Genomic DNA, 23,580 nt, shown 5'->3' with positions numbered 1-23,580 from the left:
ATGTGCGTGCCGAAAACAAAGTCCAAAATCCGAGGTCCAAAAAGGGAGTCCGAGAGGGGAGGCGAGGGTCGCACCGGGAAGTCAGTCCGTGGGGTCCAGGGGCAAGGGGGGGGCTCAGGGGTTCCGGGGACGGAAGGGGCCGTGGAGACGCGGGAGAGACAGGGATCCAGGGAGACACGAGGAGCAGGGGCCGTGGAGACGCGGGAGAGGCAGGGATCCAGGGAGACACGAGGAGCGGGGGCCGTGGAGACGCGGGAGAGGCAGGGATCCAGGGAGACACGAGGAGCGGGGGCCGTGGAGACGCGGGAGAGGCAGGGATCCAGGGAGACACGAGGAGCGGGGGCCGTGGAGACGCGGGAGAGGGTCCGTGGGAGACACGAGGAGCGGGGGCCGTGGAGACGCGGGAGAGGGTCCAGGGAGACACGAGGAGCGGGGGCCGTGGAGACGCGGGAGAGGGTCCAGGGAGACACGAGGAGCAGGGGCCGTGGAGACGCGGGAGAGACAGGGATCCAGGGAGACACGAGGAGCGGGGGCCGTGGAGACACAGGAGAGGGTCCGTGGGAGACGGGTACAGTTGGCTACGTTCTGGCGACGAGCAGCAGGTCTGGCAGGGTCTGATAGCCGGGTGCTAATCAGCGTCAGGTGCGTTGTTTGCTGATGGGGACCGGCTGCGTCGTCGCCTAGCCAACGCTCTCAGAGAGCGTGCAGAGGGGGAGGGCTGAACAGGTGCAGAGGTGGAAGGCTGAACAGGTGCGGGGGTGGAGGGGTGAACAGGTGCGGGGGTGGAGGGGTGAACAGGTGCGGGGGTAGAGGGGTGAACAGGTGCGGGGGTAGAGGGCTACAACAGTGATACTGTTAGAAATGGACTGACTCATCAAGTTATTTTAAATAATAATAATAATAATAATAATAATAATAATAATAATAATAATCATATACAATTTTAAATTAGTATAAACATTTTTAATATAATGAATATGATTATTCGTATTTAAAATAACTTGGAGTCATTCCATTCCTATTATTATTATGATTATGATTATGATTATGATTATGATTATGATTATGATTATGATTATGATTCTGATTATTATCATTATTAGTATTATTATTATTTATTTCATAATATTATTTTTCTGTCATTATTTTTTAGCTGCATACTATGCCCTTGACATAGAAATCACAGATCCCACAATACACTTATCAAACATCTCAATTCTGGTGAGTTATTTTGTGTGTGTGTGTGTGTGTGTGTGTGTGTGTGTGTGTGTGTGTGTGTGTGTGTGTGTGTGTGTTAGTGCTCAGTCACTATGTTTCCCTCCTCGCCCACACCCTTTTAGTAGAGAATTTCTCTGTTTGGTTAAAGAGATTTTTTTTTCAATATACACTTTACTTCAGGTGTTCAAATTATTTACTTAAAAATTAAAAAATAAACAGAAATCCTAAACATTTGACCTGATTGCTTCACCAATGTTGCCTTCAATGTTGCCATCTACAGCAAGTTGAATCCACCCCCACCCCTCCAGGTTTGCATTGTATAACTTCTCTACTCCCTCCACAGATCGCCCAGATAAAAACTTCTCCAGCCTGCATCAGCTCCAACATGCCTGGAAGGTATGTAATCCTCACCATATCATCTCTCTGTTCTCCTGAATATGTACCATCAAAACCTTAGCTGACCACTTGAAGACCTAACATCTTTCTCTAAAATTCAGGTCTTCATGTCCTTCAGTTATTATAGCTGAAAACTATCAGGTAAATCACCCATTTGCTTATGTACTGTAATTCAATTCACTATAATAGTTTAAATTGTCCATTCAAAGAGTTGTGTAAGATGTATGTTTGTGTCTGGTTACACGGTGATATCAGGAACACTAGTTATTACACGTCTCAGACTGGGACACAGGTCATGACTGAGGATTTGAGACCTTAAGATTTATTATGTATTTCATCACTTTAACACAGGATGCTTATGTGGAGTGTGACGGAAAACAGAAAATGTGAGTAGTTCAGTAAGTAAGTAAGTAGGTAAGTAAGTAAGTAAGTAAGTAGGTAAGTAAGTAAGTAAGTAGGTAAGTAAGTAAGTAAGTAGCCTTGAGAACCAAGGGTTCGAGCCTAGTGGCCCATAGGGCAGGAGCCTATGTCCTGATTCCTTAGCGTGAGGTATCTTGATGATGCTAGTATGTCGCAGGGACTGTCTCAGGGTGGACACTCTACCCACAAGGCCACTGAGCTGGGGAGTAGTTCGGTGCTGACATAGCAGACAGCCCCGTTCAACAATGTACACCTTACCACTGATAAACATACTATTTCAACAATTAAAAAAACTGGACGTTTTCATTGCTTAGGTTGAGGCAATTAAATGCTGTTGCTATTTTGCTGAAGAAATGTTTTAATCAAATGAAATACAGTCACTTTTTTTAAGTGTGTGTGTGTGTGTGTGTGTGTGTGTGTGTGTGTGTGTGTGTGTGTGTGTGTGTGTGTGTGCATGCGGGTGTGCGTGTGTGCATGTGTGCATGCATGTTTTGGTGTCTGTGTGTCCGTTCATAGCATGAGATCTGCTGTTGCACACCAGCAGAGGGCAGTTAAAACACTACACACACAACTCATTGATTCATTTAAGTTGACAAAAATGTCCAGTAGATATTAAAATGAATTTATTCACTTAGGCCAATAGGGCTCGGGAAAATGTAGTCCCAGACACGACCATCTTGTTTCTACACAGGTGCATCTATTCTCTGATTGCATAGGATTCTATGCAGTAGAGCCAATCAGACAAATAGATACACCTGTGTAGAAACAAGATGGTCGTGTCTGGGACTACATTTTCCCGAGCCCTATACGACTCTGGCACAATGCGTACATGCATAGCTGTTAGAATAATTGGTTTTGATAATGGGTTGACCCTCAATGTGGACTGTGGGATCTTGATAGTGATTTATATTGTTCTCTTGTTGTTTTCTTTGTTCCTGTGTTTCGGCCCCAGCCTGCAGTCCTGCCGGGTGCTTGTGAGCTTCGTCCGTGTGGTCCCTGTGTGTGAGCTTCGGACCGCCCTGTTAGATGTGTTCCATGATGAGTCTGGCATTGTTTACTACGGAAACATCACACAAGCAGGTGAACTCTACTGCACGTTCAGGCTTACGAGTTATGCGTCTATTAAAATAGCATGTGTATGTATACATTGATAAACATCTATTCTACTCTATATAATTATCTTTTGATGCTTAATAGCAATTTGCGGCTGGCCGGGAATTGGTGAATACCCATTGAAGTCAAACTTTACATGGAAATCTGTAAACCTACAACCATCTGAATTCTGTGCGGTGAAGGACTTTGGCATGCTCAGATGGTTAGTCTTCTGCACTTGATCAAGTCCTCAGACGTACACGTATGGATGAATGGACATATTGTCAGAGCACCATTTTTAAACTCAATGTGCAATCTAAATAGATTCAAAATTCAAGATTCAATGCAGTAGAAGGAATCATCTGTTCTTCTTCTCTCTCCAGCCAAAAAGGACAGAATATGGGTGTGCTCCTGAATGAACCCTGCGACAGAGACCCCACTCTACCTCCCACCCCTCCTCCCAGCCCAACAACCAACACCGCAAACACAACAACATTCCTCTCCTCCTCTACTCCTCTACCCGGCACCATCTTACCTCAGAGCACCAGCTCCCACCCAGCAGAGTCAACCTCAGTCCCATCAGACAGCACATCTACAGCTGCTAACACCACCATGACAGCACAGCCCAACACAACTACCCCCGTAACCTCTGCCCTGGCGCTGAACACAACCACACAGGGTCACACCCCCACTAACTCCTCCTCGCCTCTTATTCCCGTTGTGAACCCTACTACTGCTTCTCCAGAGATCCCAACCACAGACGCTCCCATCATGGCGACCACAGGTAGGCTAATGTCAGCATCACAGAAAATAATATTTGTTCCTCCCATCCACAGGAGACTACAGAGAGGTTATTAGCACACCTTCTCTTCACCAACCATATCTCCTAATTATAGAATTGTCTTCCTTAGTGCCCACCATCCCTGTGCCCACCATCCCTGTGCCCACCACCACAGTACCCATCACCACTGTGCCCATCACTGCGGTACCCATCACCACTGTGCCCCTCACCACTGTGCCCCTCACCACTGTGCCCATCACCACTGTGCCCCTCACCACTGTGCCCATCACCACTGTGCCCCTCACCACTGTGCCCCTCACCACTGTGCCCCTCACCACTGTGCCCATCACCACTGTGCCCATCACCACTGTGCCCATCACCACTGTGCCCATCACCACTGTGCCCATCACCACTGTGCCCATCACCACTGTGCCCATCACCACTGTGCCCATCACCACTGTGCCCATCACCACTGTGCCCATCACCACTGTGCCCATCACTGCGGTACCCACCACCACAGCGGCCAGTGTGGAGCAGCAGGCCAGGCAGCTGCTGGAGCTGAGTAGAAACGTGTCCCGGCTGAATGCCTCCCAGGTGGATGTGCTGGTGACAGAGCTGGAGGGGTTGCTCTCTGGGCCTGTCAGCCTGGCCCTGGGCAACATCTCTGTCCACATCGTCAGCAGCCTGCTGGAGGCCTCCCCCCACACCCTGGCCTCCTCCTCCAACAGGTCAGTAGATATATACATATATAGATATATAGATATATAGATATACAGTATAGATATAGCACCTATAGACAGTACACCCCTTGGTTACAGCCTGGATTTCAAAATACAGTATAATTCAATTCAGCTGTTTAAACCTTTATTTACACATTGGAACCTACAGCTTCCAAGCAAAAATAAAACATCTGTGGTAATTAATAAAAAATATAGAACGAGAGAACAGACCACCGCCCATGACTGGATTTTGTGGCTCTGTACATGCCGTTCCATCCTTTTCGGAACGAAAGATGGATCCGTGGGCAAAACTGTCTTGCTTCCATCACCTATGATGAGGAAGACTGTCAGCGCTCTCAAACTGTCAACGCGAGGAGCAACGTGGTCTTGATAGAGAGGATCAAAGAGAGGTTCCATAGGTTCAAACGGCACTCCACATGGCGTTCAGAACCAAAAGCAAATCCCAAGGTGGCGCCATACAGTAGCTTTGAGCACAGGGTGAAGACGGCGCACGCCGGTCAGAAAACGCTTGACCAGGGGATGCCCATAAACTTAGTTTTGGCAAACCTCTCATGACACGTGGAAATAGCACATGCTATTACACCACTAGACCATTCTCATGATTTACCAGGTGTTGGAGAAATTCCCAAATAGTTTAGACCGAGCAAGACTCGGGAGCAACCTCTCTCTCTCCACACCAGCGCGTAAAAGCAGCCCACTTGCCAGAGTAAACCGTAGCAGTGGAAGATGCCTGCGCACTCTGGATAGTATTGATCACTGCCGGAGAGTCCAGAACCAGCAGGTCGTCCAGGTACGCGAGGATCCTGAGGCCCTGCCGGTGCACTGGTCTCAACGCCCTCTCCACACAGATGGAGAACGTCCTGGGGGCGAGCGCATATGCGAAGGGGAGTCTGGTATATTCATACGCCGCTCCCTGGAAGGCAAAAGGCAATTACAAAAATACATCCGATGCCGAGGAGTTATCGGCACGTGGAAGTAAGTGTCTTTTAGGTCTATGCTGGTGCAAAAGGCGCCTGTCGCACCGGCAGCACCTGTCAAACCGTGAGCATGTGGACCCGTGGGGATGGGCAAGGCAAAGGACAGTCACGCTCCTCAGCGCACCGGCAGCAGGTGCGTCTCTTCCTGCCCCCATCCTGCGGGGGGGCGTCTGCTGCTCCGGTGGGGGCCGGGCCGGGCTGGCCACTCACTACTCTCTGGAATGCTATTTTGCAAACCACAAACGGCATTCAAAGCAAGCAATTGACAACCTTATATACAGTAACTGCAATTAGGCAGGGAGCAGAACGTCATTGTTTGCACAGTCTACTGAATACGCTGCAGTCTAGCGCTGTCTTTGGCTGCGGCGGCGGAGGACCAGGTGCAGATGGAGGAGGGGAGGATGGACTCGATGATGGAGGTGTAGAAGTGTTCCATACCATCATTATCTTTGGCAGGTTGAACTAGCTTTGCTTCATATTGCTGTGTGCTGACCCAAGTGTACAATATGGACTTTGATTACATTGTTTTGTTCATGTCCTGACTCCCTGAAAAAGGCTTGATGCCGAAACGCATCAGCTTCTAAGTCTACTGTCATGACAATGCCATGGTAATAAAGGCATTTTAATTATTTTAAGAGACTGCCTTGGAGTCCTTTTTTGTGATTCAAATGTCTACATATGCTTATCCAGAGAGCACCTTGAACAAACTGCTTTGAGTCCAGGAAGCACTCCTAGCCAAACATGTTTTACTCCTCTTGGAACAATGACGAAGATTTGCAATGATATTGACACTTCTGCACTGTAGTCACGTGCCTTTTCTCCGTCAGGATCATTGGGATTGTTGACACCGTGGGCCTGAAGCTCGTCGTCCAGGGCGGGACGGAGACCATTCTCTCCCAGTCCCTGGCTCTCTCGGTCAAAACTGTGGATGGCAGTAATTTTCAGGAGACAACTTTCTCCATTGCAGACCCCACTAGTGTGCAGGTATGTCCCAGGCTGGTGGTGAGGAGACAATATCTATCCGTTATTCAGCTGCTCAAATACTCTAGAGACTATGGTATACCGTATAATACTCTAGAGACTATGGTATACCGTATAATACTCTATAGACTATGGTATACCGTATAATTTTACTGGGCTTGGGGAAACATGTTTACACAACAGTCATGGCAACATCCTGTGATGTACTTCCTGTATGGTTGAGTGACGCCTTCTCCTGTGTGCAACATCCTGTGATGTACTTCCTGTATGGTTGAGTGACATGCCTTCTCCTGTGTGCAAATTCCTGTGATGTACTTCCTGTATGGTTGAGTGACATGCCTTCTCCTGTGTGCAACATCCTGTGATGTACTTCCTGTATGGTTGAGTGACTTCTTCTCCTGTGTGTCCTGTGCCTGCAGGTCCGTGGAGGCCTCGGGGGGAGGAGCGTGAGGGCAGCTGAGCCCTCCATCCCCCAGGGCTCCGCCCGCCTGCCCTCCTCCCTCACCCAGAACCTGACCACACAGCAGCAGCAGCTGGCCTCCAGGGTCCAGTTCAACTTCTACCAGAAGAGCTCCCTCTTCCAGGTGAACACAGCCCCTCCTCCTCTGCTCTCAGATCTGGCCAGAAGGGTGGAAATGCTGCCACATATCATCCCTGGGTTAGGCCAACTTGATAGAACCACTTTAGACATTTTTGATGTTAATACTTTAATAAATGGAATTGTCCCCATAAAAAATTAGACTACTACCTGCTTATAAATGCATTAACAAGTGTGTGTAATGACACTCACAATGTACAATTTGTACATTTTTCGCTGGTTAAGCTTAGGCATTCCACCTGTGTGGTTAGGCTAGGGCGAGGTATTAGGTGCGTTAAGGTTAAGGTTAAGATTAATCCAACAAAAAGCACCAACACAACAAAAGGGTTACACTTTACTGGGATCAAACTCTGGACACTTTGGTTACGAGCACAATGCTTTTCCATCGTCCCACTCCTCCACCCGGCTCACGCAGGCTGGGACTTTTCTTTGAAGACCCAGAACACGCTGGTGCTCTTGGAGAAATGCTACTGTCAGTAAATGCTATTGCCTATAAGCAAAGGCTATAGACACAATGGCCAAAGTTTGGTATTTCGCTCATGCAAAGTGTGCAGGAGTCAGTAGGTGTGTCCGTCATGTGGGGGGAGTAATTTAATGATTTGTCAACGGGGTGTCAAAGGGTTAAAAAAATAAAAATAATAATAATCCGCACTCCGGTCAATAATTTTTATGGCTTTATTCCATAGCAGCAGTAAACGTAAGTCCTTCTTCAGCGTTTAAAGCCCAACCCTAACCCTGTTTAAAGCCCAACCCTAACCCTGTTTAAAGCCCAACCCTAACCCTGTTTAAAGCCCAACCCTAACCCTGTTTAAAGCCCAACCCTAACCCTGTTTAAAGCCCAACCCTAACCCTGTTTAAAGCCCAACCCTAACCCTGTTTAAAGCCCAACCCTAACCCTGTTTAAAGCCCAACCCTAACCCTGTTTAAAGCCCAACCCTAACCATGTTTAAACGCTAAGGAAGGCCTTACGGCCCAAACGCGTCTGTTCACTGACTGCTGCTATGGAATAAAGCCATAAAAATTGATTGACCGGAGTGCGGATTCTTCTTCTTTTTTTTTTTTTACCATTGTTCTCGGATCTGCACCCGTTATTATTGTGAACCGTGAGTCGAGCGGGCTTTAGCCCTGTTTGGGCGTGGTACTCCAAAGGGGTGTCATTCGCAGGCCAATCGAGATTTCACTTTAGAGGGTTTTCACAGCTCGTCATCAGTCGGCCATGTTGGAGGTTGAAGCTACTGAATGTAGATAGCTAGATAGATAGATAGATCAATAGACAGGTAGATAGACTTATCTATCCTCCTATCTATCTAGTCATTAGCCTAAACCTGAGCTTACACCTGCTTAACCTAAGTTTAAACCTCCAACATGGCCGGCCGTGAAAACCCTCTATAGGCTACAGTACATGAAAGCGTGATGTGCTTTGTGTCCGAGAGCAGTAATGGATGTCACGGATATCGCCACGGCTAGCGGGAGTGGTTAGACACGACGCGCAGCGGAGTGCCGTTACACCCCGTTACACCCTAGCCGTGGCGATATCCATGTCTTACCACGGCTTCGAGTTCCATAATGCTTTGATACATCGGTTGCCACATTTATCCGTCAATATAAAAAAAAAAAAAGACAATATGAACTTTAAAATGTATTTTTAATGGAACTATTTGTTAATCATTTGCGGATACTTCCGCTGAAAAAGGGAACGTTGCCAGTGATGACTTTTGTTGTCTTTTGTCATTGTCCTTATTTAGCTCTGCGTTGTGTTTTGATGACAATAAAAGACGACCCCCAATCTCCCACAATACCACACAGTCCAGTGTCTCCTTTTCAGGTGTATCCCAAATGAATCTCTCCAACACGGGATCTGAGCCTCAAGCAAAAGCGATTTATTACAGAAGGTTTTACATACAAAAGACGAAGGCATGGTCTAATGTACAGTTGACCTCTCTGTATGCTGTCTGGACCCAAATCAAAGCATTGGTCTCGTTGCAACGTTCTTATGTGGTTAGAGTGTCCCCCCTCCCTCGTCTCTACTCACTACTAACCCTATAAGACTGTCTCTCTGGTCTCTTCTGTGGCCTTGTTTGGTCAAGTTAACCTACGTTGCCTCGGCGCCCAGGCCTTTATCCCTAACCACAACAATGGTGTTTGGCCCAGAGTGTACCAGCCATGGAATGTCTTTATCTCATAAGTCTATGGAAGAGGGACACCGTTTCTTACCGAAAACTCAAGCCGACAGCCATACTCAGAGGTCAATCATAATTAGGAAATAGCTAACAGGATCATATTAAAAGGCATTTCTCTGAAAATCAACCATATTCAACAAGGCAACGACAATGCAGCACATCTTTGTAAACATTGATCTGGACCTCTGCCACGACTACTAATAAGAGGTGGATTGATATTAAAAGCTGTATGAACATTACATTTTAGCGTGGGGATATCGTGGTTATCGCCACGGCTGGAATGCAAACTGACCAATAGAGACAATGGACCAGATCTATACCGTTGTATAAACATTATTATACTACTGTATCAGTACCATGTATGGAACTTATTCCATAACAACCCAGGCAATCGCCTGATGAAAAGTGTTCAAGACTGGATTCTCTGCATTCCGTTTACAAAACAACACAGGGTTCTATTTATCGGTCCGACCGAGCCTTGTGATTGGCCAAGAGGCATTCAGAACCGTGCCAATAACCACAATATGCCAACGGGTAAATCTCTCAGCTCAAGTATCACTCAGCTCACAAGGTGATGATGTATTAAACTAACAATAAACATACAAAATTGGAAAGGTTTTTTGTTGTTGTTGTTGAAAGGGGACAGACACTTTTGGACATACTTTTATTTGCTTAAGTTTATATTAGCCACTATCTAACTAGTTTGCTTGCTCTTTTTACGTTGTTTACCAGTCAGCTGAAACTGTAAAAAAATGGGTACTATTTCGGATTGTGGAGGGTTGAAAACAGCGCAATTTAGCGAAATTGAAAACTAAACCCATACCCCCCCCACACACACACACACACAAAAAGTAACGGGCGTGCAGTGCTGTTGTGTAAAATTAATAACACAATAACACACCCGAGGTGGTGCTTTATGGTGGGTATTGGCACAGCCATGCCAATACCTCCTCCCTCTGTGTGACTCCTCCTCCCTCTGTGTGACTCCTCCTCCCTCTGTGTGACTCCTCCTCCCTCTGTGTGACTCCTCCTCCCTCCGTGTGACTCCTCCTCCCTCTGTGTGACTCCTCCTCCATCTGTGTGACTCCTCCTCCCTCTGTGTGACTCCTCCTCCCTCTGTGTGACTCCTCCTCCCTCTGTGTGACTCCTCCTCCCGCTGTGTGACTCCTCCTCCCACTGTGTGACTCCTCCTCCCGCTGTGTGACTCCTCCTCCCTCTGTGTGACTCCTCCTCCCTCTGTGTGACTCCTCCTCCCTCTGTGTGACTCCTCCTCCCTCTGTGTGACTCTGTCCAGGGGTATACATCCATCAATTATGCTCAGAGGCAGGTAGTGATGTTAATATGAATGGAATAATACATTCTAAAGAAGAGACCATAGTACAGCAAGGTATCTCCCTCCCGTCTCTCCAGGACAGAGCCCTGGGAGACCGGAGGCTCAACAGTGGCGTCCTGGCGGCCAGCGTGGCCAACCTGTCCATCAGAGGTCTACAGGAGGATGTGCTCATCACTCTGAGGAACACTGAGCCAGTCCCAGTGAGCGCATCCACACACTCCACTACATTTATATAGTGATTTACTACTGTTCCTTACTTTGTCTTTTACAAAACTGAATAACTTTTTATAGCTTTAATAATATTAAAAGATACAACACCTTAATAAGAAGTGTAATTCATGGTGTTATCCCAACGAAACACTGATAGTGACACCCTGTCTCTTCTCCTTCTCTCTCAGGCTAATTTTGTAGCCGTTTGTGTTTTCTGGGACTTTGATTTAAATGGTGAGTGTTCTCCCAGAACGAGTCAAAGACAACCTGATCAGAGAAGTATGAAAGACTGACTTCTTCCTCTCGTCTCCTAGATGGATCTGGAGGCTGGAATCCAGAGGGCTGCTCCGTCCAGAAGAGCACAGCCAATGAGACGGCTTGTGGCTGCAACCATCTGACCAGCTTCGGTGTACTGCTGGTGAGTGAGTGAGTGAGTGAGTGAGTGAGTGAGTGAGTGAGTCAGTGAGTGAGTGAGTGAGTGAGTGAGTGAGTGAGTGAGTGAGTGAGTGTGAGAGTGAGTGAGTGAGTGAGTGAGTGAGTCAGTGAGTCAGTGAGTCAGTGAGTGAGTGAGTGAGTGAGTGAGTGAGTGAGTGAGTGAGTCAGTGTGAATGTGAGTGAGTGAGTGAGTGAGTGAGTGAGTGAGTGAGTGAGTGAGTGAGTGAGTGCGTGCGTGCGCTGATATTGCGCTGATATTGTTGGTCTGATACAGGACATCTCCAGAGAGGGCGTCACCAGCCGCCTCCAGGCCACCATCCTCACATACATCACTTATATTGGCTGTGGCATCTCTGCCATCTTCCTCTCTGTGACTCTCCTCACCTACCTGGCCTTTGAGTGAGTCACAACCACACCACACCCACTCATGGACTTATTTACATGTAAACACAGATGATACAAAAGTTGGTGGCTTAAAAGCAATTTGAGCTGGGTTTATTTGTATGAAAGTTGCTATACAAATAAAGTTGTATTATTATTATCATTATTATTGTTATTATTATTATTATTATTATTATTATTATTATTATTATTATTATTACTACTACCACTACGTTGCTTGTTTGGGCTGGGCCTGGCCACCAGGCGCTCGCAGGCGGGCCCTCCGTCTGGGCCTGGCTCCAGACGAGGGCCCCGGGCTTCCTCCGGCCGGGTCTCTCTTCCTTTTAGTTGTTCTGTCATCAGTTTTTTTTTTACCTGTAACCCCAGGTAGGGGGGCTAGGGGGTACTACCACTTGCCCAAGGTGGACCCCCAGACTAGTGGAGGGAAGGAGGCGTCTTACTTCTCCATTCTAGTTTTGCACTGAAAACTAGCCACTGGCCAATCCGTTATATCTTATACTAAATTTAAGGACCTTACTAATTTACACTAACATCTGAGCCTTCATAACAGGTACCGTGAACAATGAAATTCTTAGCTGCAGGCCAGTGTAGTGGGTCGTGCATAATCAGACGTTCAAACTTCCATAATCACACGTTCAAACTTCACCATGTGTACCGTAAAAACGGGAGATGTTCATAATAGTGTTATATGGAAATAATAAATCACAAATAATTTGCAAATAATGTGTTGCTTATACAATAATGGCATATATTCAGGTGAATAACATGACATCTATCAGTGCGGTCGTTCATCTTTTGATCTTCTCCATCTGTAGAAAGCTGCGTAAGGACATTCCATCCAAAATCCTGATCCAGCTGTGTGTGGCTCTGCTGTTCCTCAACCTGGTGTTCCTGCTGGACGCCTGGCTGTCCCTGTTCCCCGGAGCCGTGGGCCTCTGCACCTCCACCGCCTTCTTCCTGCACCTCTTCCTGCTCGCCTCCTTCACCTGGATGGGGCTGGAGGCGTTCCACATGTACCTGGCCCTGGTCAAGGTCTTCAACATCTACGTATCACACTACATGCTCAAGTTCTCGCTCATTGGCTGGGGTATGTGCACTCATCTAAAAACACGTTCCAAGAGGATAGATAGCAGTATGGATGTTGTGTTTTGGAACTTAGCGTGAAATAATGTCATGGAGAGCCTGACTAAGGCCTATGGCTGAAATATGTTGTTTTTAATCCAGTAAAGGTTTCCATTGCTTTTGTTTGATTTGTTCTCTCTCTCTCTCTCTCTCTCTCTCTCTCTCTCTCTCTGCAGGCATCCCTCTCATAGTGGTCATCATAGTCATAGCTGTTGATAAGGATAACTATGGCCTGGTAACCTACGGGAGGTTCACTGATGGTTCTACTGATGACTTGTGAGTCATATACTTTATATCAGCTCACATCTTTTTACATCATTACATCATTAAAATTATCTTGTCTTAGAAATTATTTCAGTGTGAAAAACTAATGTCATCACAATAACAGATACGTGAATTTCCTGTTGATGTGGTGGGTTCTGATTATTTGTTGCAACATTAAGGGGCGAATTCACTAAAGCAAATTGCGCCCGCTAATTGCACCATTATATTGCGCGTCAGTTGCGCCCGCTATGTGCTCCGTTTTAAAAACCTATTCACTAAAGACATTGCGCTAATAATATCCCAGCGCAAACACGCCCATTCGGTGTTTGCGGCTGAGTGCAATTTGCTGCTGATATAGGAAATGACTATAAATACTGCGCATACAGCGCATACAACTCGTATGCATATCATTGGACGATGGCAGACAGAAAAAGGATGATACGATTTCCAGACAGCGAACTTGAAGGCCTCACGGACGAGGTTCAAAAACATGTCTCACAGCACGACTGCAGCAAAAAATCATATTTGGGTTTTAATTTCACAATCAGTCAGTGCCATTGTGTAAACGCGGAAGACTGCAAACGGAGGTGGAATGATTTGAAAAGACGAACAAAGGAAAAATTGTCATTTTATGTTATGCAAGTTGCAGCACGATGATCTGGCATACTTTTGGGGGAGTGTATAACATTGCCCCACCGGTACGATCTAGGCATCTAAACGGCTTTTCAGGATTCCAAATGTGCACTCAATCACACCGCGCGTCCTGATGTGAGGCCAGTTGTACACCGCCTCTCCAACGTTGGAAGGATTACGCACGGGAGTCATCATCCATGGCTGAAGATGATACCTGCCGTCACCTATGATACAAAAGCAAAATATTTTCAAGACCATTCAAATAAAAAAAATATTGTGTAGGCTATGTTTTTCTTTATTTATACCTATATCGGCCCCCAGCCGTTCAATGAACAGCTATAGGGAATGCGCAGTTTCGCGTCACTTCACTTTAACTGCGTGAGGCAATTTGCGCCGATCTTTGTGAATTGGGCGGGTTTTGCAATAATGTTCATTTGCATAGAAAGGGGAACATTCTCTGCCCATATTACCTAATTTAAATACGAGCTAATAACACCGGCGCAGAGAAACGCAATGACGAACGCAACGCAGTTAACACCGAATTTCACCCTTTGCGAGGGCTTTGTGAATAGCAAACATAATTTTTGACTTATTTGCACAGGCTTTGCGTCAGGAAAAGCTGCGCAATCCTTTAGTGAATTCGCCCCTAAGTCTTCTTGAGTACTGTACTATCATACCATATTGTAATGTACCATAACTTTGTATATCTCGTAGTTACACTTTATCTAGCTGCTTAAGCCATGTATAAACCAATGAAGATAATTGACAAATATATCCCATAACCATTTAATGAGCTTGGTGAAGGAAACCCAGGTTGGGTTGGATTCCTGCAGTACATCAACCCCATCTATATTTCCTTAGTTATTAATTGTTACCAAATTATTAATAATTGTTAATTAAATAAATAATTGTTAACAAACCATTAGTTAATAGTTAATTACCTACAAAGTAGTTTATAAATACATTACATTACAGTCGTTTAGCAGACGGTTTTATCCAAAGTGACTAACAATAATTGCATTTAATGTAGGAAAAGCCAATGTATTACTACTTGCCAGAACTCACAAGTGCATCTTCTTTCTAAAACAAGTGAATAAGAGCATAATCTAGTGCTGAAGGCAAAGTGCGAGAATAGCAATCCAATATACAATAGGTGCTTAAGAGGGAGGATGGTTGAAGTACTTCTTGAAGAGATGAGTTTTGAGCTTGCGACGAAAGATGGGCAGCGACTCTGCTGTCCTGACGTCAATGGGCATTTCATTCCACCACTGCCGTGCCAGGACAGAGAAGAGCCGTGACCGTGTCGATTGACTGCAGGGGCCTCGGAGTGACGGGGCAACCAGTCGCCCTGAGGTAGTAGAGCATAGCGGTCGAGACGAGGTGTAGGGTTTGAGTATGGCCTGGAGGAGGGTGGGGGCTGTTCCTTTCATTGCCCTGTACTGCAGGCTTGTGCCAGAGTTTTAAACTGGATGCGAGCTGCTACAGGGTGAGTTTCTCCAGTTTAGGGAACGGAAAAGGGAAGTTGTGTGGGAGAACTTGGGGTGGTTGAACACCAGGCGAGCAGCAGCTTTCTGGACAAGTTCCAGAGGTTTAATGGCTGACGCCGGGACCCCAGCAAGGAAGGAGTTGCAGTAGTCCAGGCGGGAGATGACCAGGGCCTGGATGAGCATCTGCGCCATTTCATCAGTGAGGAAAGGGCGAATCCTCCTGATCTTGTAGAGCATGAATCTGCAGGAGCGTGTGATGGATGTGATATGTGCTGAGAACAACAGTTGGTCATCCAGGGTCACACCCAGATTCCTCGCAGTCCGAGTCGGTGTCACCACTGTGTCTTTAATGGTGATGGCCAGGTCCCGGTGCGGGCAGCCCTTCCCCGGGAGGAACAGCAGCTCAGTCTTGTCCAGATTGAGCTTGAGGTGGTGTGTCATCATCCACTCCGAGATGTCAGCCAAGCACCCAGCTATGCGTGTCTCCACTTGTGTGTCAGAAGGGGAAAACAGGACCAGTTGGGTGTCATCGGCATAGCAGTGACAGGAGAAGCCATGCGAGCGAATAACAGAGTCAGAGATGTAGTGTAGAGGGAAAAAAGGAGAGGACCCAGGACAGACCCTTGTGGAACCCCCATAGTCAAACTATGTGGTTTCCGACGTCGACCCTCTCCATGTCACCTGGTAGGAGCGGCCCGTCAGGTAGGATGCAAACAGGGAGCGTGCAGAGCCAGCGATGCCTTTCTCCTCGAGTAAATAGCTTACGAAGGACAGTTAATATTAAGTGTGTCTGTCTTTCTATTACTCCTCCACAGTTGCTGGCTGAGGAATGATGTAGCATTTTACGTGGCTGTGGTGGCCTACTTCTGCGCCATCTTCCTGTTCAACCTCATCATGTTTGTGGTGGTGATGGTGCAGCTGTGCCGCATCAAGAGACAGAACCCCCACACCGTGCAGCACCGGAATGGGCTTCAGGACCTGCGCAGCGTGGCCGGCATCACCCTCCTGCTGGGCCTCACCTGGGGCTTCGCTTTCTTCGCCTGGGGACCCGTCAACCTGGCCTTCATGTACCTGTTCGCCATCTTTAACTCTCTGCAAGGTAGATGTAGAGGCACACACACTAGTAGCCTCCCTACACACACACACACACACACCACCCTACACACACATTACATTACATTAGTCATTTAGTCGTCCAGGGTCACACCCAGATTCCTCACAGTCCGAGTCGGGGTCACCACTGTGTCTTCAATGGTGATGGCCAGGTCCCCGTGCGGGCAGCCCTTCCCCGGGAGGAACAGCAGCTCAGTCTTGTCCAGATTGAGCTTGAGGTGATGTGTTGTCATCCACTCCGAGATGTTAGTCAAGCACCCAGCTATGCGTGTCTCCACCTGTGTATCAGAAGGGGGAAATGACAGGACCAGTTGGGTGTCATCGGCATAGCAGTGATAGGAGAAGCTATGCGAGCGAATGACAGAGCCCAGAGATGTAGTGTAGATGGAAAACCGGAGAGGACCCAGGACAGACCCTTGTGGAACCCCCGTAGTCAGACTACGCGGTTTCGACATCGACCCTCTCCATGTTACCTGGTAGGAGCGGCCCGTCAGGTAGGATGCAAACAGGGAGCGTGCAGAGCCAGCGACGCCTTTCTCACTCACACACACACACATACACACACACACACACACACACACACACACACACACACACACACACATACACACACACACACACACACACACACACACACACACACACACACACACACACACACACACACACACAATCCTCCTCTCTGTCTCTCACCTGGAACCTTCAAGGTGTACCTCTTCAAGTCTTTGCAAGGTGAGATGGAGTATTTTCAGCCTCTGAGAGACTGTTGTAAAGGCTGTTCTGTTCTCCCACCTGTCTGGTTGGTAAAAATTAACTGAGGAAGTCTTTATACTGTGTCAGGACCCAACAAGCAGCAGAGCACAGCTGCACGCAACCTTCCACCAGGCGTGTAACTCAGGCCTCCCATTATTGTTGCTCCCTGGCAGGATTCTTCATCTTCGTGTTCCACTGTGCTGCGAAAGAGAACGTACGGAGACAGTGGAGAACCTTCCTCTGCTGCGGCTCCTTTAGACTGGCTGAGAACTCCGGTAAGGACCAATGACTTTCAACATGTATTACATCAGCTGCCAAGAATAGATTGTTATATGATTGCTGTTCTGTGCTGTCAGACAAAATGTTTTAGTTTTACGGGGTTCCTCATTTTGTCCCTGTAACCTTTTTCTGGACAGCGGACAACTTTTTTATGACAATGATTCTATCCAAAACGAAAGGGTTCAATGTGGCAGGGTTTCTCTGTAGCCCCAAAATGATTCTGCTACAGGAGCAAAACAAACTGTATGAGCCTAATTTTGTTAAATAAATTGTCAACAAAGATCACAAGGCGCAGTACAGATAGTCCATATATCCATCACAGCTTCAAAGAAAGAAAAACCTGACACTCTCAACAACACAAAGGTTCCTCGTACTGTGACTTTTCTGAAAAATAAAAAACATGTTCAGACGTGCAATTTCATCCCCGTGCATATAATTACATTACATTACAGTCATTTAGCTTCTAAATTCTTCTTCATTTAGTATCTTCTTTCTAAAGTGACTAAGCATAATCTAGTGCTAAAGGCAAAGTGCAATAATAACAAACTAAAAATACAATAGGTGTTTAAGAGTGATACTTAGTACTTAGATACTTAGTGATACTTCTTGAAGAGGTGAGGTTTGAAAGATGGTCTCCTGATGTGAGTGAGCAGTTCATACCACCACCACTGGGGGGCCAGGAGAGAAAAGAGCTGTGACTGCGTCGATCGACCGCAGGGGCCTCGGAGTGATGGGGCAACCAGTCGCCCCGAGGTAGCAGAGTGTAGTGGTCGGGGGGGGATAGAGGGGCGCCATTTCGTCAGTGAGGCAAGGGCGATCTGCAAAAGCGTGTTATGGATGTGACGTGCCACGAACAACAGTTGGTCATCCAGGGACACACCCAGATTCCTCGAGTTGGTGTCACCACTGTGTCATCACAGTGCAGGCAGCCCTTCCCCAGGAGAAACAGCAGCTCAGTCTTGTCCAGATTGAGCTTGAGGTGATGTGTTGTCATCCACTCCGAGATGTTAGTCAAGCACCCAGCTATGCGTGTCTCCACCTGTGTATCAGAAGGGGGAAATGACAGGACCAGTTGGGTGTCATCGTCATAGCAGTGATAGGAGAAGCCATGCGAGCGAATGACAGAGCCCAGAGATGTAGTGTAGAGGGAAAACCGGAGAGGACCCAGGACAGACCCTTGTGGAACCCCCGTAGTCAGACTACGTGGTTCCGATGTCGACCCTCTCCATGTCACCTGGTAGGAGCGGCCCGTCAGGTAGGATGCAAACAGGGAGTGTGCAGAGCCAGCGACGCCTTTCTCCTCGAGGGTGGAGAGGAGGATCTGGTGGTCTACCGTATCAAATGCTGCTGACAGGTCTAGGAGTATCAGGACAGAGGAGAGAGAGTTCGCTCTCGTGGCATGGAGTGACTCTGTCACTGTAAGGAGGGCGGTCTCTGTCGAGTGGCCAGCCTTGAACCTGGACTGGTGGGGGTCTAGGACGTTGTTCTGGTGGAGATCACATCAACGACGCTAATGACAATAATCCAGTTGTTGTAACAAACACCTGTATGATGCAGGGCTCCTCTCTCTTTGTTCCATGATCAAGAGACACAGACGGTCATTCTCAGATGTCTTGTAGCCTATAGGGCTGCACAAATTATTTTTTACAGTATGAAGGCGTATGAAGGTGGCACCACAAAAAATGTATTAACAATGTGAAATATGAATTGTACTTAATAATCCCAAATACAATATCAAGCAAATAATCTCAATTATTAATTTTTGTCATAATCGTGCAGCCCTAGTTGCCTGCCTGTGTGTTTTGTGCCATACTGCACAAAATGATTCTGAAAAGGAGGGTCTAGTAGCCAACTATCCTCTGACTTCTTCAGACCATAAAAGTGACTTCAGATTTGTTTTGGGAGCACGCCAGTGCTGTCACATGAGCTCAGGTTTAAGGGCCAAAAACGTGATTCAAAAAGTGATCATAACAAGTGAACCGGGCGCTCCTTCTTGTGGGCATACATGCTAGCGCTAGACACTGGTTACTGGTTACATGCTAGCGCTAGACACTGGTTACTGGTTACATGCTAGCGCTACACACTGGTTACTGGTTACATGCTAGCGCTAGACACTGGTTACTGGTTACATGCTAGCGCTACACACTGGTTACTGGTTCCGGTGTAGCATCTACTTAGCCTGGTTGCCAGACTTCCTTGCAAAAACAAAAACACTTTTCACGATAGAGTCTGGACTTCCAACCGCCCAGAATGATTTGAGTGGGTGAGAGTACTTGCCTTGACAGACAAACTCCTTCAGCCAATCAGTGCAACAAAACATAGATCAAACTTTTGCCAAATCCAGTCGGAAGAACGGCGTAAACCTCTTTTCTGCTGAGAAACTCCAAAAAGTGCATATGTAGTGTAACCGAGTGACTCGTAAGTCCTCGTGAACCTTGCTGGTGAAACTCACTCCCCTGGTAAAAAAGAAGGAGCTAACGACCCTGCCGATGGAAATGTCTCTCTTGGCAAAGTTGTTAGCACATCCGACTTGCGAGCGCAAGGTTGCAGGTTCACATCCCGCCCTGGACAATCCCTTAACATCAAACGAATGAGAAACACAACCCACAGTGCAGACGAGAGTGATACTGTTACATTAGGAGCGGGCTGATGGCAGCTTTCCCGAGAACCGCTCATCCAAACAACTTCTCACTAGACACAGCACTACCTTGGGTCCTGAGCAATACACCTGCCTGAATACACCTGCCTTAATACGCACACCTGAATACACCTGCCTTAATACGCACACCTGAATACACCTGCCTTAATACGCACACCTGAATACACCTGCCTGAATACGCACACCTGAATACACCTGCCTGAATACACCTGCCTGAATACACCTGCCTGAATATACACACCTGAATACACCTGCCTGAATATACACACCTGAATACACCTGCCTGAATACACCTGCCTTAATATACACACCTGAATACACCTGCCTGAATACACCTGCCTGAATACACCTGCCTGAATACACCTGCCTGAATACACCTGCCTGAATACGCACACCTGAATACACCTGCCTGAATACGCACACCTGAATACACCTGCCTGAATACGCACACCTGAATACACCTGCCTGAATACACCTGCCTGAATATACACACCTGAATACACCTGCCTGAATACACCTGCCTGAATACACCTGCCTTAATACACCTGCCTGAATACACACCTTAATACACCTGCCTGAATACACCTGCCTGAATACGCACACCTGAATACACCTGCCTGAATACGCACACCTGAATACACCTGCCTGAATACACCTGCCTGAATACACCTGCCTGAATACACCTGCCTGAATACGCACACCTGAATACACCTGCCTGAATACGCACACCTGAATACACCTGCCTGAATACGCACACCTGAATACACCTGCCTGAATACGCACACCTGAATACACCTGCCTTAATATACACACCTGAATACACCTGCCTGAATACGCACACCTGAATACACCTGCCTGAATATGCACACCTGAATACACCTGCCTGAATACGCACACCTGAATACACCTGCCTGAATATGCACACCTGAATACACCTGCCTGAATACGCACACCTGAATACACCTGCCTGAATACACCTGCCTGAATACGCACACCTGGATTTCAGCTTCATACAGTGCCCGGTTCCTGAGCAAATCTAAATGCACAGACAGCAGACAGACTGAGACTCTTGTAATTAGTAATATCAGTAAATTATTACTTCTTTTCCCACACCCCCTGTGAAAAAATAGTTCCTAAGTCCCTCCCTGCTCATTCTTTGACACAAACGATTCTGGGCCATACTGTGTAAAACGTAATCTACTGTATCTTGACAGAATTGTTGACCAAACAGAGTCCTAACCAATCCCATCCATGCCAGGACAAAACAGGAAGTGACACTGTGAATGGAGTAGGGACAAGCGTCAGTCTTTATAGTGATAAATAGCCATTCACAGAAAGGAATACTGACAATATCTGACATTCAGTTACTCAGCTGTTCAAAAGCATTTTACTAGATTTACAAATGTACTGTATTTAGACCCAATAGTGCTTGAATAAGAATAATGGCTTAATCAGCACCATAATAAATAGCTATTTTTGTAATAAGATAGCCCATAGATACTATTACAGTATGTCATTGAGAGGTCCAGATATGCTTGATAGTCATGTTTGGACCCTGTGTCCCGAGGGTCAGATGGTTGTCATGTTTGGAGCCTGTGTCCCGAGGGTCAGACGGTTGTCATGTTTGGACCCTGTGTCCCGAGGGTCAGATGGTTGTCATGTTTGGGGCCTGTGTCCCGAGGGTCAGATGGTTGTCATGTTTGGACCCTGTGTCCCGAGGGTCAGATAGTTGCTCAGCACTGTGGGGTCATTGTGTTCATTATATGGTTTCATCCTCACAGAATGGAGCCGCACTACGGCCACACAGAAGACGGACAGACCGGCGTCAGTGACCCGAGGCTTCTCCCTCCGCTCCTCTGAGTCTAACCACTCCCACTCCTCTGGCTCCTCCTCCTTCCTGGCCAGCGACTCCTCCGAGCTCACTAGCGGCATCGGTAAGCACACCTGCGTCAACAACTTGACAGTATTTGAGGTGTGTTTGATTCATTTCAAGTTGCCACTTTTGGAGCTGTTCCATTTGTAGCAACTCAAATATAAAGTATGTCTGATTTGACAGTAATTGCATCAATTGTATATGACCTGATCTTCAATTTGCATCAGCTCAGCCCCACCAATCCACACAAGACACTGGAAATAGGACAGGCACCTCAAATATATATCAGTCTTTTTGATCCATGCTGATTTCTCTGGTCCATAAAATAACCTAAAACATCACATAGTATTATGATAAATCCTAATATATATTGTATTGGTTTAATAAGTTAATACTATATTAACAATATAGTATTGGCTTGCCCAAGAGAGCTTTGCTCATATACATGCCATTCATGGACGGTCTTATCAATTCTAGGGTGACCTTTGCTCCATGGTAGTTTCACCCAGGGCTGTATACATGGTAGTTTCACCCAGGGCTGTATACATGGTAGTTTCACCCAGGGCTGTATACAGTACCACCGTGTGGGAGCCCTCGGACTCAGAGCTTTCTTGTTGCAACCATGTCACTTGTCCTCTTATTCTGAGGCTGTTTTTGATATGTTTGTACTGCGTGTGTGTGTGTGTCAGAGAGAGAGAGAGAAAGAGAGAGAGAGAGAGAGAGAGAGAGAGAGAGAGAGAGAGAGGGCGGGGGGGCAGATTAATCCATCCATCCAATTAAATCCTGGATGCATCCAGACAACTACCGACTGGCCTCAAACAGCTCCTCCAGTCATGTGTGATCCCGAGAGCCTGGCTATTCCCATTCACTCTCTGGCTATAACCATTCACTCTCTGGCTATTCCCATTCACTCTCTGGCTATTCCCATTCACTCTCTGGCTATTCCCATTCACTCTCTGGCTATTCCCATTCACTCTCTGGCTATTCCCATTCACTCTCTGGCTATTCCCATTCACTCTTCATATAATGTCTTTCAACCACATATGGAACTGAAAATCCATCCACCCTTTGAATGTACGCGTAGATCTCACAAACACGTGTAGGTGCTGAGGGCTTTGGAAGCAGGGTCTTGTGTGAAGGGTCATTTCTGTTACAGGTGCTGAACATGCAGGTTCTGTGTGTGTTTCCATGTGTTTGTCTCTTTGTTTACAGGTGGTCCATTAGATGACCAAACAGTCACCGCTTTGGAGAACTCAAACTCAGACGTAGTTTTCAATGAGATGAACAGCCAAAACCATCAGCCCCACGGCACTCTGGGAAATACTGGTCCTCCATAGCTGTGCTGCGTCCTCCATACGTGTCCAAAACACAGCCTCCATATCTGTGCAGAGTGGGTGAACAGACTGAGTGACACAATATTTTGATCTTTACACTTTACACTTACTGACTAAGAGAGTAAAAATAAATCCTTTAAAATATTTTACATTGTATACATATTTTCAATATTTTTTGTCAGTATATTCCAAAATCTAGAATTAATTTCCTGCCATTTCCAGATACCTTTGTATGAACATTATCTCCTGGAGAACCAGGGCTTGGGTGTAACTGTGTATTCACCATTCAGTGTTGTGGTT

The 23,580-nt window shown here is 46.8% G+C and overlaps 1 protein-coding gene across 1 annotated transcript; it reads left to right on the top strand.

Moving 5' to 3' along the window:
* LOC311318989 (adhesion G-protein coupled receptor G2-like) lies at positions 1-23,283 on the top strand (the record flags this gene model as incomplete). The annotated part of the gene is made up of 17 exons (XM_084450423.1): positions 1-612; positions 1,562-1,614; positions 2,987-3,114; positions 3,872-3,910; positions 4,038-4,635; positions 6,452-6,608; positions 7,025-7,189; positions 10,794-10,916; positions 11,115-11,160; positions 11,241-11,344; positions 11,636-11,760; positions 12,579-12,850; positions 13,062-13,161; positions 16,085-16,368; positions 17,309-17,410; positions 21,855-22,007; positions 23,159-23,283. 17 exons carry the CDS (start codon positions 1-3, stop codon positions 23,281-23,283), a joined length of 3,186 nt encoding a protein of 1,061 aa, XP_084306549.1.
* Positions 23,284-23,580: the final 297 nt, after the last annotated feature.

This window comes from Borostomias antarcticus (assembly GCF_949987555.1).
Source record: "Borostomias antarcticus genome assembly, chromosome: 15".
NCBI classification, from domain to species: Eukaryota; Metazoa; Chordata; class Actinopteri; order Stomiiformes; family Stomiidae; genus Borostomias; species Borostomias antarcticus.
Note: the sequence above shows the minus strand (reverse complement) of the source record. Positions and strands in the feature narration are given on the sequence as shown.